At 39.3% G+C, this 16327-nt stretch overlaps 1 protein-coding gene across 8 annotated transcripts in view; it reads right to left on the bottom strand.

The window, feature by feature from the left end:
* PCNT (pericentrin) overlaps positions 1-16327 on the bottom strand; it is a 107680-nt gene that overhangs the window by 68876 nt on the left and 22477 nt on the right. For 6 of the 8 annotated variants that reach the window (XM_042783738.1, XM_042783744.1, XM_042783739.1 and 3 more), the window contains exons 15-23: positions 14313-14345; positions 12666-12930; positions 12294-12381; positions 11038-11254; positions 9369-9607; positions 6979-7454; positions 5130-5706; positions 2785-3018; positions 921-1085 (exon numbers count right to left, since the gene is read on the bottom strand). In XM_042783738.1, the coding sequence (XP_042639672.1) occupies positions 921-1085; positions 2785-3018; positions 5130-5706; positions 6979-7454; positions 9369-9607; positions 11038-11254; positions 12294-12381; positions 12666-12930; positions 14313-14345 (2294 nt within the window). The remainder of the gene's footprint in view (positions 1-920; positions 1086-2784; positions 3019-5129; positions 5707-6978; positions 7455-9368; positions 9608-11037; positions 11255-12293; positions 12382-12665; positions 12931-14312; positions 14346-16327) is intronic. The other 2 variants (XM_042783742.1, XM_042783745.1) reach the window with 1 other exon arrangement.

The raw sequence follows: 16327 nt of genomic DNA, 5'->3' as shown, positions 1-16327 counted from the left end.
TGCAACTGTTAGGAAGGGTCCCATCTCAGGTTGGAGCACCGACAGAAACAGTAAGGATCTGTTGCTTCTCCTTGAGAGATTTCAAATTAGCAGATGGTACTTCATCTAATCTAAGTTTGTTGTGCTCAGCAAGTTGAGATCCACACATGCTCAGTACTGTGATAGAACTGCGATGAATGCAAGCACTGTTTTCAATGTGTTAGCGAGCTTCCCCGCTCTCTTCTGACACAGGATGTCTCTTCTCCGTTCTTTTAATAGTTCAACACATGCTTGTGACCTAACCAACAAAGGCATTTTGCACAAGGATCAGAAGATGATAGCCAATTACTAACTAGGCCAAACAAAGACAGTTTTCAGAGATAAGCCTCTTGAAGATCCTTATCAAGATAAAAGTTTGGAAGTTAAATGGTGAACCCAAGAAAGCAGAAATTAAGAACCACTGAAAAAAAATCTCACGCACAAAGTGCTCACTGTCATCACACACTTGATAAAAGCTTAGATAACACTGAACGTGTCTTGCCATATATACATATGCACAGTAGACAAGGGATGATAGGCCAAGGGCAGTCTCTGCAGTCACCAAGAAGAAAAAGTTTCAAATGACAAACTGAACATAAATGTACACAAGGAACACTGCTTAGAGCAAATATGTTCCGCTGTTTTGTTTTGTTTGAACGACATCACTTCTCATCCAATTCAGGATTTTCAGACAACCCTGTAGTAAATACCGTAACTGCTCACACAACACTGCATTGTTTCCAATACTGCTTCTCTAGTTCCAAACATTGTGAAGCAAGGAAAAGACCTAACACAGACTGTCATTTTAGAGTCACATGGTTGAAGAATGCATACCAATTGTTCTTTTTCAGCAAAACACACTACCAGTGCATACTGTGAAGTTCATTTTATTCAGACCTTACCCTCAGCTGTGCAATCTGCTGTTCAAGCAATACCTCCGACTGACACTTCAGCAGTTCAATCTCTTCCTGGAACTGAAGCTGCTGTTTCAATTTTACCTCCTCAAACTGAGCCAGAAGAGCTGTTCGCACAGTTTCTACTTCAGAGGCTGATGCAGAAGCATACATCTGCAGGCAAGTAAGTAATATAAAATATTTTAGCCATAGTGTTATAATTAAGGAAAAAATAAAACTAAAACCAAATCACAATCATCAAGATCAGTCAAATTCATAAGAGTATTTTCACAACACCTCTTCTCCAATCCTCAAGGTCATACAGAGCTGCTATCTGTCATCATGCTGACTACACAAAAAAGCAAGTTGATAAAAATAGGTAAGAAGCAACAAGGCATTAGGTACCAAGTACCTCCTGTATTCATGAGACCACCAGGTCAGACTAGCAAGGCACTCCCTACTTGTTCTTTCTAACAGATGCTTACCCAAGAGAAATTCAAAGAACTAAGGAAGAAAGAGGGGGAAAGAAATACAGGAAGAGCATGTTTTGTTAAAACACAGTTTCTCTTGTTCAAATGGGATTAAGCATTATGCAGCTATATTTAATGCAATTATCCTATGAGGTACAACAAAGTCATCCATCAAAAATATCAGAGAAAAGCTTGGGTTCTTTTTGTTCATTTGTTTGGGTATTTTTCTATTATCCTCTCTAAGAAAAGTCACTGTAGTAAGCAGAACAGAGAGAAATCCTGCTTCTAGGATGAAGGACTTAAAAATTTAATAACCATGAGAACTTCCCAGAAAACTAAACTACCTTCGCAGGCAAGCTATTCTTCCAAAAGTAAAGAGTTTGCAAGGCACTCCAGCCAGCTGGAAAACACTACCAGCTTTAAGGCCTGAAAGTCCAAACAGAGGGGATCTCCTCCAACCTTAAAGTTTTTTGTGAGGTGCACCAGATAATACAAAAATGCACCAGTGATTAGGAAGTTATTTGGCACACTAATTTTCAAATTAGTAAGTGAAAAGGCCAAAAGTTAGTTCTATTTTGACATAACATAAGTTGTCTGGTTATAGCTGCATAAATCTCACTTTGTTTATGACTTCTGATATATGAACATAACACATAGCAAACTGAAAAGTCTTGATCACTTGTGACTTACACAATCTGACTTCTGTTGATGCAAGCAAAGACTGAATAAATGGATCTTATTCCATTTCAATGTTTAAAGAGAACTTGGTGTAGATGATCAAATTTTTAGCCTTCAGTATGAAAGTAAACATCATCAAGTTTACACATAAACATTCCCAGCAAGAAGAAATGGTAAAACTTTAACAGCAGCTAGGAAGATTTCCAAACCTCACTGAGAAAACATATGTGGAAAAGTATTACCTACTATAATTTCTCTAAGAAAAGAAGAAATCCATGTTAGCAAAGATTGTTCACTTACAAAATCTTTAAGTGAGCAGTTACTTCCCACAAACTGTTAAAGGCCTAAATTATTACCTATTAGTTTTCTGTCAAAATAGCAGCTTTAAAATTTTGAATGAAATGGCAGGAACTCAAAATAAAGCAAGCCTACCCCACCGACCCATCCCCCCCTCCACTAAGGAAAGCACTGCAAACATGGATTTAAATTTTAAAAATTGAGGCTAGTAGACATCTATGAATTCTCTTAAGTCCTTTTAGATAAAGCAATGCTTAAAGATGTTAACATTGTCTCTTACCTACTGGCACTATTAAAAAAAAAAGTCCAAAAAGCATCTATATATATATATATAAATCTAGATTTTTATTTCTAAGGTTAATAAAACTGAATTTACTTTATGACAAAGTATGGATTATTTTGGGTTTAGGTACTAGCAACATTCTGACCTCTTGCTCATGTTCATGTTGTGCTTTTAGTTTCCCCAATTCCTTTTCCAGCTCCCTGGAGTATTCTTCCTTATGTTTCTTAATTTCTGCCTCATGAATATCCTGAAGTTCTTGGAGTGCTTTTCTATGCTTTTCCTCCATACGTAATACTTCCTTACGTAATATATCCAGGGCCAGACATTTTTCTTCTTCCAGCAACCTCTTTTGATTTTGAAGAGCTATGTTCAAATCATCCTGTGTAATCATTAATTAAAAAAAGGGGAAAAAAAAAGTAAGTACAAATACTTTTGTAACCCATTTGTAAAGCACATGTCCTGCTGTTTCAAAGCTTGTAAAGTAAACAGGAACAATATTGCACAGATGCATATCACTGAAATGGGTTTATTTTTCCTATCTAGTAAGAGTTTTGTAAATCCTCTACTTATTCCTCGATCCATGACAGTACTTCCCATCAGCAGAGCCTTGAACTTTTTCTCTTTGAAGTTTTTTTACACTCAACAATTAAAATGCAGATTTAAAATCAGTTAGCAAAGATGGAGCAGAAGAAAACTACCCACCTTTCCCCCCACAAGACACTCCTCTTAGCCTTTGTGAGCACAGAAACAATATATAATCTTAAGCTGGGAAGTGGGCACAGTGACAAACAAGTCTGGAGAACAGCACATCTCTCTGGAAGGTTCTGAAGTTTTAGCAATGAGCTAAACCTTCCTACCTCCTTGACCATGACGAAGTCTTGGTGTGCTGGGTTTCTGTGGCAGGGTTTATGGTAGCAGGGGAGGGGGCTACAGCAGTGGGGCCCCTGTGAGAAGCTTCTCGAAGCTCCCCTGGCTCCAAGTCAGCTCCACCTCTGGGCAGGGCTGAGCCAATTAGCGATGGTGGTTGTGCCTCTGGGATAACGTATTTAAGAAGGGGAACCTGAGAGACGGTTGGGACTTGTGAGGAGGAGTTACGAGAAGGACACCTATGCGAACACTGAGGTCAGTAGAAAGGAGGAGGAAGAAGGGGGGGAGGAGTGCCAGAGTAGAACCCCACTGTATCCCATGGTGAGAGGGCTGGGCCACTCCCCCCCACCACCCATGGAGGTCACCAGTGGAGCAGAGGCCGACCTGAAATCTGTGGAGGAGCCCACACCAGGACAGGCAGCTGCACTTAAAGGAGGTTGGGACTCTGAGGGGAGAAGCAGCCCCCCGCTGTCGTGGTTCAGTGCTGGGGGGACTGCAACACGCAGGGGTGACCCACGCCGGAGCAGCTCGGGAACGGCTGCAGCCCGTGGGGAGGACTCAGGCCAGAGAGGGTTCATGGAGGACTGTGCAGTGAGAGGGGAACCCCGTGGAGCAGGGGAGGGATGTGCGGCGTTCACCCCCCCCTCTCGAGAAGGAAGGAGCGGGGAGCTGGCTGTAACCCCCATCTCCTGCCCCCTGCGCTGCTGGGGGAGGAGGCAGAGAGATGGGGAGCAGAGCTGAGCCCGGGAAGTAGGGAGGGGTGGGCAGAGGTGTGTCTGGATGTGGTGACGCCTCTCATTGTCCTCACCTTGTCAAGCATTGGTTTTGTTAGTGTTTGAATTAAAGCGATGTCCTTTTTCTTCCCCTAACAAGTCTGTCTTTTTCCTTGACCATAATGGGTGAGCCATCCCTCCCTGTCCTTATCTTATTTCCCAAGCCTTTTTGCTTCATTTTCTCCTGCCCAGTGCTAAGGAAGGGGTGAGTAAACAGCTGCGTGGTGCTCTGTTGTCTTCTGGGCTCAAACAACAGACACTTGGGATCATTTTTTACCCACCTAAACTCTAAAAGAGCTCAAACCTCTGCCCTATCAAGGATAAAGCTATGGATTTTGTTAAACGCCCTAAGACAAGATCCACTCACCCATGACCTGCTCCCAGAATCCTATCTTGGACCCCCAAAGATACCTTTCTTCTATTCTTCCCCTCAAGACTGTGCCACTAGGGAGGATCTTTAGATTCCTAGAGATGTAGCTTAACCTACAGAATTACACTTACTCTGTTTTAATCGCCTCTGAAAAATTACATGGTAAATCTATCACGCAGAGAAGCTCTGAGCCACAAAATGTAGACCCTCCAATCTGAATTACGTTCAAAATACTTACCTCATTTGTATCTCTTCCACACACTGAGATAGAAAACTCATTAGTGTGAACATTTTGGGGGGAATGACACATGGACTTTATTCTCAGCTTCAGTTTCCTATTTCAGTTCATAATATGGCCACATACAAATGTTAGTGCTGGCACAAAGGAGGCTGTAGAACTACATCCCAAGAACAAGGGAAAAGGTGATCCCACCCAACGTACCACGAAATTTCACCTTCTATACCAAGTTTCTGACTCACCTTATGAGCTGCTTCTGCTTCAACAGCCATGGCTTTAAGTTTTTCCATATGAACAGTAGCTAGCTCAATTTTCAAATTATTTTGGGAAAGCTCTAATTCTTCAGCATGCTTTAATTTCAACATCTCTATCTCCTGAAGCAAGTGCGCTTGATCCATTTCCTCCTTTTCATGGAGCTGTTCTGTGTGCTGCAGCTGTAGCTTTTGAAGAGCCTGACTGTGTTCATCTCTCATATTCTGAATTTCAGATAGGTAGGACGACTCCAAGGAATCCAGATTTGACAAGTGCTTAGCCTCTAGTTCATCAATTTGTGCTTGATGCTTTGTCTGTAGTTCAGCAATACAAGCTTCAAGCTCAATCTGCTGTTTACTTTCTAGTGTAGATTTAAGAGTCTCAATTTCAGCTTGGTGCTTTGTCTGAAACTCAGCAGTAAGAGACAAAATTTGCTGCTTATGTTTCTCCTGTAACTGCTGACTCTGGAGTTCCAACTCATCATCATGTTTCTTTTTCAGCTCTTGGAGAAGAATCTCTTGCTCAGTTGTGAATTTCTGAGTCATAGCTTTGTGTTCCTCCAAAAACCTATATTATTTCCAAGAATATTAAGAAAATATTGTTAAAAAGGCTTTTTTTTTTTTTTAATAATTGAACTAATAAGAAATATCAAAGAAAATTAAGTAGGCCTTACTTAGCCTGCTCAAGTTTTACTTTATGTTTCAAATACAGAACTAATTCAAAGCAAGCCACAACATTAAAGGTTTATGCAATGTCACTTGGTAGTATCTGGTTATTACTAGGTAGACTGGCACCCTTAAGTTACTCACTAATACAGAGCAACATACAAACATCGTTCACTGTCTCTCTGAGAACATACTGCCACAGGAAAGTATCTAGGATGTAGCATATACATTGTACACATCTCAAATGTGTTGTCTGCAAGTAAATGTACTGTCATAAGAAACATCTCTAAAATCATTCAGTTAAGACCGAAACATAAAACCACTGTGGAAGTGTATATGGGATACCTGGGGGCTCCTCCAAATTCACCTCAGCTCTCAAGTCTGCTTAAAGCTGGATGAAGAAGATTTAGTATCTGAAGTGCTGCAGTTTACTGTAATCATTATCTATAGTCTTTCTGGATATAGACACCAATAATTAAAAAGTGATTGGTTATTTAAAGGTTAAGTTCTTGCTTTCATTGTTTTATTGTAATTATTTTCCCAGTCTTGTTCTGTGAGTGTATGTTTGGGGAGGAAAGAAGGGATACATTTGAAGCAATGAATGCAAATACAAACATGTAGTAGTTTAAATATTTCCTTTAATACACTTGAAGCAATGGGGATAGGAAGGGGAGGAAAAATTGAGCAGTTACAACCGTCATATCTAACCAGAACTGAATAATACCATGTGTGGCCCATCAACCTCAGCATTCAGTGGTTAACACAAGCTTCATTCACCAGGAAAAACCTGCTCAAATTCATTCCAATTGTTTGAAAACACTTGAAAAAACTTAAGAGTTTTTCCACTTACATGTCCTGTAACGCTTCCCCTCCTCCAAGGCTAATATATGATTTGCAGCTGCCTGTTGTATTCTTAACTGTAACAGGTAGAACTTGGCCACACTTCATTTGATTTTCTAGACTAGATTAAATGCATTTACATGAAGCAAAATTCTACAGTAAGCCCTAATAGATGGCATTACTGTGCCTTGGGAGAGTAAGCTGTACATATGTAAGTTAGCTGGTGCCATCAAGTGACAAACCTATATCACTACCACTCACAAAATTTAAAATAAGAAAAAGCAACAATAACAATGAACTGCTAAATGAAAACACTCAAATACTCAGGACTTACTTGTTTTGTGCTTCCATAAGTTTCAGTGCACATTCTTCCTGCAGACACAGTGTGGCTTTTTCCATTTCTTTTGTCATGAGCACTTTGGCTGCCTGCAGGTCAGCGTCATACTGCTCCTGAGATTTCTGTATAGCCTGTGCACTTGCAAGGCTGTCCTCTAGCTGCTGCAAGTTGTTTTGCTGCTCTTTTACCAGCTTCTCCAATTCTAGAATTTTGGCAGCTTGGTGATCTTGAAGTTGTTTCATTTCAGCTTCACGAAGTTCAAACTCCTTTTGTAAATTCTGCTTCTCATATTCCGCTCTATTTTGCAGTTCTATACGCAGCAATGATAACTTCTCTTCTGCTTGGATTCTCTGGTCCTCACTTTCACATTTCCATTTATTCTCTTTTTCTTTGTACATAGTCTCTATTTTCTGGACTTCTTCTCTGGCTTCCCTTAATTTACTCTTGTGATCCTCAGCAATTTTACATTTTACCTGTGAACACAGTTATTTAAAAAAAGTGCATAGAATACCAAAACGAAACTGAAGTGTGGGAAGAGAACATTCTCAGGCATTTAAAGCCTTGGAAAGATTAAATTCTTGCAGTGAAATGACCCTTCCAAATAGAAGTAAGGCTGAAATGTCAATTTATAGGTACTTGAATTCAATGCATTATTAAGAAATAATAGGGGTAAAGAGGTTAAAAAAAAATTAAGGCAAAATTCTAGAATTAATATGGTACTCTATGTCATTTTCTCTTGGGACCACTTCATTTCAGGAGTTCAACTTACAAAGCTATGGGCACCTTAGGGATTTATACTGGGCATGATTTAAAAAAGAAAAGTCTCTTTCAAACCTCTGCTTTCCTTGTACGTTCCAGTGGTATTTTATATGCAGTGTCCAAGTTCATAACAAGGACAGTTCTTGTATGTAGCATAAAAGTAACATAAAAAGAATGTAAAAAGCACTAAATGATTGCTCAGTGACAAAAGGTGAAAAAACAAAGACTAAAATACATTAGAATTAAAGAGGTAAACAAATAGTTATCTAAGGAAACAACAGGGTCATCTCTTAAAAGAAAATTAAAAGCTAGTAAGAGATTGCATATGAGAATCAGTATGAAGTATACTCTTCAGTTTTCACTCGGAAGATTTGTTCTGAATAAATACCTCAGTATTCAATTATGCTGCAACTTAAATAGAGAGGCAGAAAACTCAGATCTTGATTAACAAAATTCATGAGAACTTTTGCGGTAGGTACTGGAAATAGAGAGGCAACTGAGGAAGTCAGTTCACTGTTTCTGAGAGCAAGAGACCAGAAGGCAAACAAAATATATATTTCCAGATGGAGGTTCAGCATGTGGGACAGGCTCATTTCAAACACCACATTCTGTATATGCTTATCTTTTACCCAGTCAGCAGTGACACAAGGAAGATACTGCAGGTGGTAGGAGTAGAGTAGTAGTACTGAAGGCTTCACTACTGGAAGCTCCAGCTGAGCCTCCATGTTATAAACAGTCTGCAACTGTTTCCTCCAGTCTCCTCCATCGGTTTTTAAGTCTGGAAAAGGATACACGTATCTATCTCTCTTTAAAAAGGGAGGAAAGGAAAACTTGAGAGATAAGAGGTTCATCCATCTAATTCTCCTAAGCGCTCAAACATTGGAACAAAGTAAGCAATTAATTAACATCCAATATAAATTTATCCTCAGATGGGACAGCTGATTTACCAGGTATGATTCGCTCACTCTAAGACTTTACAGAGAAGGTGTAAGAGCTACACCAAAGCAAAGTAAAAGCCAAAATTTGCTGTCTGATTCTCTCTTCCTCCCTCATAAAATGGTCTGAAAAATTATTTCTTGTTACTTGCTTCAAAAAGACAGTCCTATCAAAACCAGAAATTTCTTAGATGGGACCCGTTCGGCAGAGAGGCTTTTTCCACCTGCCACACTGCTTTCTGCTGAATTCTCCATTACCACATGACACGTCACAGTAGGCAAGAGCACCATGTTGCTTTTGCACCAGGACACTACAGTGTGCTGCAGGGGGATGTACAGGATGAGGACCATTTGTACATGCCTGTGTTGGAGTGGTATGCATATGCCTAACCCATGCCAGTAAAAAAAGGTGGGCTGGATCAACCCTTGAAGCACGTGCATCCTTCCTACAGTACCTGTGCTCTTAAAGAAAAGTTCATCTGGAGAGAAACTGAGCGTTTAACATTAAAGTGTTCTGAACTTCAGACTCATATTCCAATATTTGTGTGTATCCATGCAAGACCATTTAAAGGCGAAGCTACTATCTTTAAATGTGCCTAGTTTAGTGATAAGTGCTACTTCCATCTCCCTTGGCCTTTCCAGTAGATCTGAGCTTGCCCAACTCTACATAAACAGTACTGTAATATGAATTACCATTTCCATTTCCTCTTTCAAATGCTTTTCATTCTGCACAGAAAAATCTTTTTGTTTCATAATCTCTTCCTTTAAGTGCTTTATTTCTTCTGAAAGCTCTGCAATGCACTGTTTCTCAGAGTGGAAGAGAGCGAGCTTTGCTTTGTGCTCTTCCTCCAGCACAGACACTCGCTCAGCCACCTCCATTTCAACTTGACGTGCTGCATCTTGAGCACTCTGCAGGCGCAGTTTGGTGATTTCTGCAAAGGAAAAAAAAAAATAAGAAAAAAAACAACCAAACCGAACAATAAAATGACATTCTGGAATTTATTTTACTTTAACAGGTCCCATTAACGGACAACAATAAAGCTGAACGTTGTCAGCTGTGTAGTTTATCAGTAGCCATACTAACTACAGCAGAAGAATACCTTAACAGGGTGAATTTTTCCGTTTTATCACTGCCTTTGGAATTTATCAGTATCAACACATACAGAATAATAGGGATGGATCATGAAACAGGTGGCAGGACCTCCCTCCTATCAGCAACAGCCACACGAACTAACTATCTTTTTGGGTAAAGTAATGGCAGATTTATGAAAGTTTTATCTCCTCTTTTGCACATACTATTTACAAAAGGCACTTCCATAAAAAGCAGATGGACAAATCTCTAAACATTCTATTTTAAGTAGTTTTGATATACTCTCTAGTATTTAAAATAAATAAATAATAGAGGATAATATAACTGGAAATTTAAAAAGTTGTACTGAACATTTTAGCCACCATACAGTGGAATAGAGTTATACCCATATGTGTTACATAGCTAATTTATGGACTGTAAGTTCAAATGTTTGTGTACATTACTATGCTCCCAGAAAGAGGCTGCAAATACAAGAACTGCCACAATCCCTTACCTGCACCTCAACAACATAGGCATTTCATATTGAACCAGTACAAGGCAGTATATTTTTATAAATTACAATTCCAACAAAAGCAGCAACTGTTAAAAAATTACATAAACCCATATAAGAAATCTCATTAAATTTAGCCTTATGAGGATCTTTAGCCTGAACTCTACAGCAAAAGGTATACATTATAAATTCTGCTCCCCATAACTACTTTCCTCTTTGTACAAAGAGCTCATCCCAATATATATGCCAACTAGTGGAAACACAGGATGAAAAAGAAATATTAACGTTAAATAATCAGAGCACTCTCAAACACACAAAAGGAATACAGGCAAAAGAACATAGAACATAAGTGGGTCTACCACACGGAATAAACTGAGAACTGGCCTATTCCATGCAACTACAAGAGACATTTAACATGCAGACAAACACCACCAAGAAATTTTCAGATAAATATCAATTCAGGAATTGACAGTGCCCTGCTAGGCATTAAGAACAGAAACCTGATCAACTCCTTTTAGCAACTGCTCCACAGCTGTAGTAGGTTTCACTACAGATTAATCAAATTCAAGTCACCACATCTTTGGGAGTTCAACTCCACATGCCTATAAAAGCCAAAAAGCAAAGTGCTTGATGCTAGGGATTAATGCATGTAAAGTGTTCCCTATAGTTTAGGGCAAACTAATAACAAATTAAAAACTTCTTCAAATAAGCCTATCTAAAGAAAACTGTAAGCTACACAAACAGCTTACCATTTTACTTCACAGTCTGTAAGATCACCTTACCTTTAAGATGCTCTTCTGAAAGTTGGGCATGGAGCTGCTCGAGTTCTAAACTATGCTTTCTTTTCATTTCCTCAATTTCTCTTATGCATTTGTCCGACAGATCCATCTTCATTTTCATTAGGTCTTCCTTATACTGAAGTGCAAGGGAAGACCTTAAGGAATCCAATTCGTGCCTTTGTTGTTCTTTAAGTTGTGCCTGCAAACAGGCAAGTTCTTCCTACATAAGAAATGGGTTAGAAAGACTTAATCAGCTTTGAAGAAACCATGCTGAGAATCTTTCAATGAGGTCACTACATGAATTGCACTATGAAGCACCTGCTTAACATGTATGTATCTGGTTTCCAAAAACCCTACTGGCTTTGCTCCATTTCTGACACTCCATCTGCTCCTAGAACAGCAGAGCCCCTCAAGATAGATACACTTTGGAATCATGCCACAGGGCAGATGTAAGTTTCAGGAGCTGTTCAAAAGTATAATAGAGGAAGAAGTCCCTCGCATCTGGCCAGAGAAACTATCAACTCTGAACAATGAAGAGACCCCCTTGTACACACACTACTGAACTTGGAAGTAGTGATCTACAAATGCAGTTTCATACTTAACTAGAAACCAACAGCAGCAAGAAAAAAGGCAAGGTGTATACATTTCTCATAACTCATATTGGTTTTGTGTGATTGGCTAATGAAATTGAGCTCATGCTGTCCTCTGTATGTCTTGTCTGCTTGTCATTCCCTCACTAAAAAATTAAAATATTACTTTTATTTTTAAAAATAAAAATCTAAAGCCAAAAAGGAAAAATTCTTTTTTGAAGAGCCTCGTTAGCTTCAAATAAATTGAGCAAAGAAGTCAAGACCTTAACTTACAACAAGGTTCATCAAAATAGGGGCATAAAGCAAAGAGGGACCAAATTAGCATCTCCACTTAAAGAAACCACATAGCAATAAAAGGCACAATTACTACAGAAGCTATAGAGAAGAAAAGCACCATGGATTCTGCACTTGTGTGGAAGAGATTTGATAGGCAACTTAATAGGCATGGGATAACCCGAACAGAGGACACAAAAGTACAGAACACATTTTCATCTGTTCTACTAGTCTAAGAACTATTTAAAGCTGATAATTTACAATATACTTGTCAAAAATAATTAAGCCTTCATAAATGTCTCAAACTAACTCTTTGCTAAGAGCTGGGAATCAGACATCAATTTTCATACAGGTCATGTAACGAACAGTGGAACTTTACTATACCAAAAATCCTACCTGATGCTGTTCCAGCTGTTGATTTAGCTGACCAAGCGTATCCCTTCTCTCTTTCTCAGCATTCTCTTCAAAAACTGCAACAGACGAACTGAGAAAAGGGTTTTAAAGTTTAAGATTGTAACACGTGCCACAAACTAAGTTAAATGAACTTACTGCTGACTCATGATGTAATACTGAAAGCAGACACAGAGCAACTATGCCAACTGCTCAGCACTGACCACTCATGACTTTCATTGCCAGGTTTCTAACTACAGATCACCTAATGCTCAACGCCAATATATTTAGAGGCTAACATCAACTTTTGTATTAAAAAAATAATAATATGGAAGCATGCTGTCATAACATGAGATGAAAGGAAAAAGAGTAGATCACCTGATGTCCCCTGCTTGATCCTGGCTCACTTCCAACTCTGACAGTGAATACTCCTTCAGTTCTTGCAGTCTCTGATGCAGCAGAGTCAATTCTTCTCTGTAGTTTTCTTCAGCAACTCTTAACTTCTTTTCAAAATAAAGCCTCAGTTGTTCCAATTCAGTTTCATGCTCACTTTTTCTTTGCTGACGCTGCTGTTCAAATTCTTGTTTTAAACGCTCTATTTCTTCCACCCGAGATGCACGAGCCAGGAGCTGCTCTTTTAGCTCTGGAATGGAGGAGAAACCAACACAAGTACTCAGATGTATCTTTAGGCTAAGTCATTCTGTAACTATCAGCCATATTTTAGTTGTTGAAATAGCAGTAAAATATTATCTCACAAGATACATAAGAAAATGAACTTCTGAAAGATGAAAACATTCCTTCCTCAGAAGACAGTAAAACCATGTTCTTCATTTACACTGCATTCATAGAAAGCATACTCATGACAAGAATCAAAGCCACCAGTAGACTGGTAAGCCCTCCTCATTTCCTTATGCTTCAGGTCTTGGCTAGTAACATGCAGAGTCCTGCAACATTGCTTAATCTTCACACTGGCGTGTTGTAGCAACCAGAAGGAATAATTTAGTCAATAACACTTAATTTGCTCCAGGGAAAACTACCCAAACAAACAAAAGCACCATTAGCATAAACCATGCAGAAAACAAAATCACAAGAAAGAAAAAATAAAATCAATTCTGAATTACTTCAGTGATAGTTTGGCTATCCTCAAGCCGAGACAAAATTCAGTGAATTAAAAAGAACCATTCAAAAAGAAGAAAAAAAAAAGACTGCAGTAAAGAAAAAGTGACCAAGGAGCGAGGGCAATGGCCATCACTACAGCATATTCATGAACCTTTTGAGAGCTTTCTTCCCCACCTTCTGTGTTAAAGAAGCAGTAACGTATCAGGAAGCTAAAAAGGTAGGAAAAAAGGACAAAAATCATGAGAATTAAAAAAGTTTCCCAGGTGGCTCAACTTCCCAGATGACTTAAATTAGCTGAATCCCCACAGAATTAACTGAAGATGGAGCTGCATTTCACGAAGAAAGAACGTGGAGAAAAGCAGCTGCTTATGTTATACAAGAGAAACTTCAGAAACATTTATGAAAACAGAGGATGCAACCCAGGAAGCAACATAGGTGATTGTCACAGTGTGTTTTTGTGTAACAAACCAGGAAACGGACACTTGGCATGAAAAATTCTCACAGTGAACACACAAACAGAAAGAGTAAGAGAAGTATGTACATGGCTCAAGTCTGCTTCCAAAGGGAGCAGCTGCCAGACACAGCGACCAGAGGAATCAAGTGACAAGCAGGGACTAGTAATACTGCCAACGGGATAGGCAAAGGAAGGCCAATCTGGCGTGGATAGGCCTAACCAGCAAAATCTGGTGGCACAAATTTAACAGTGAAAAGTGTTTAAAAGTTTTGAACTGGCATGTCATTCTTGCATCAGAGCAGCGAACCCATCATCCATCACTTTTTGTTTTGAATCCGCCACCACTAGTCCTCAAATCAATCCAAATGCATTGTCGAATGATCACTCAAGTGAAGAAAAGCAGAGTAAACCAAAACACCTTAAAGATCTCACACCAAAAGAGATATTCTCACCTGGACCATGGGTTTGCATTCTGGTCTCACCATCTGAAGCAAGATGAAGAACAAACAGAAATGGTCCAAAGAATGGGAATGCAAGTGATTAGAAACATGGAAAGACATTTGAAAGGTTATTAAAGATAAGGGCTACGGAGAGGAAATATAAGAATTCCAGTGAATACTATGGAGTGCTACCTGCTACAATTCTGTAATACCAAAACAGATCCAAAAAAATTAAGGTAAAGACTGACTGGATAGAAAAATCATTTATTCAATCTATGACCAAAAAAACAACAAAAATCACCCTTACAAAACCCTATTATATTTCAAAAACTATTTACAGTTATATTATTCAGAAAATCTGAAATTGTATTTGAAGCATATTACAGTTGCCTTTTGTTTTAATTATGCCAAAAGAAGTAAAGAGCACCACCTAATGTTAGAGTCTCAATACAAACTGAACACATGCATTCTCATGAGACCCCCCTGCAGTGCTGGGGCCAGCTCGGGGGCCCCCAACAGCAGAAGGACACGGAGCTGCTCGAGCGGGGCCAGAGGAGGCCACTGAGATGCTGGGGGGGCTGGAGCAGCTCCCCTGGGGGGCCGGGCTGAGAGAGTTGGGGGGGTTCAGCCTGGAGAAGAGAAGGGGCCGGGGGGAACTTCGAGCGGCCTCCTAGGGCTTAAAGGGGGGGCAGGGGAGGTGGGGGGGGACTATTTATTGGGGGGGGGGGGGGTGGAGATAGGATGAGGGTTAATGGTTTTAAACTGAAAAAGGGTAGATTTAGATTGGGTATTAGGAATAAATCCTTCCCTGTGCGGGGGGTGAGGCGTCGGCCCAGGGTGCCCAGAGCAGCTGTGGCTGCCCCCTCCCTGGAAGGGTTCAAGGCCAGGTTGGACGGGGCTGGGAGCCCCCTGGGCTGGGGGAAGGGGGCCCTGCCCGGGGCAGGGGGGCTGGAACCAGATCACCTGTAAGGTCCCTTCCAGCCCAAACCATTCTGTGATAGCCAAGATTGACATCATGGTCTATAGCTTTTTTATTTTTCCAAAGTTTCTTCTTTCCTGTATCAAATATCTGTTTGTACACACATATCTGAGACATCTTCTACTTCATTACAACAACAAAATGTCTGTCACCTCTGATCACTACACCGTAAAGCTTACTAGTTTGTTTAATACACTAAATCTTGAAACAGAAATCTTAAGTTACGTAATGCTTGATGATGTCATATCATGACGTATGATGTCAGATTTCATCCAATCATCATTTTCTCTCAGGCTTTAAAATTTTGTCATAAGTTTAATGCAGATACAGATAAGACTAAAAAGAAAAAAAAAAAACAAAAAAAAACAAAAAAAGCCACCCCACTGTTCATGTTTAATCCCTATTCACAACATTTTCCTTTTATTTTTTTTCCTTTTAGGATTAGGGGATTTGTTTATTTTTATCGTTATGAAAGAAGGAGGTTATTTTTAGCCTTATATGAAAACAACATTATCATTAATTCTGATTTCAGAAGTATCATCTAAAGGTAGAAAATAAAATAAAAATATTCAAGAATTAAATTACATTCCCTTTCTCCATTTATGAATTAAAAGTCAGAAGATGACGAATCTCCATGTTGAGTATCAATGAAAAAAACATTTCATTTAACTCATCTCAAAACTGAAAGGGGAAGAAAGCCATTTCTACTTCAAGATATAACCTAATCAGTTTTAAAAGAAAAAGGCAGAAATATTTTAAGCACACTGATCTCTTAATTATCTCCAAATAAAAGAAAATAGCCACAATAAACCTCTCGAGGTCACAAACTAAGCAGTGAGCTTTACTGTCTGCCTCAATTAGCAGTTTTCTCAACTGAATTAATACCCACTTCCATACTGAATGCAAATAGGAGCATGGTATTGCATTTTCTCCATTTTTTAACTACATTCCCCTTAATTTGACAGTGCAATGAAAAATGTTCAGTTTTCACTAAAGATTTTTAGAGTGTGCAGGAACAGAGTGGGAAAGGAAACGACAGCAATAGGAG

The sequence above is a fragment of the Tyto alba genome, unplaced genomic scaffold (genome assembly GCF_018691265.1).
Source record: "Tyto alba isolate M040663 unplaced genomic scaffold, T.alba_DEE_v4.0 Super-Scaffold_7, whole genome shotgun sequence".
Classification (NCBI taxonomy): Eukaryota; Metazoa; Chordata; class Aves; order Strigiformes; family Tytonidae; genus Tyto; species Tyto alba.
The sequence above is the reverse complement of the archived record's forward strand: the minus strand, read 5'-3'. Positions and strand labels throughout refer to the sequence as shown.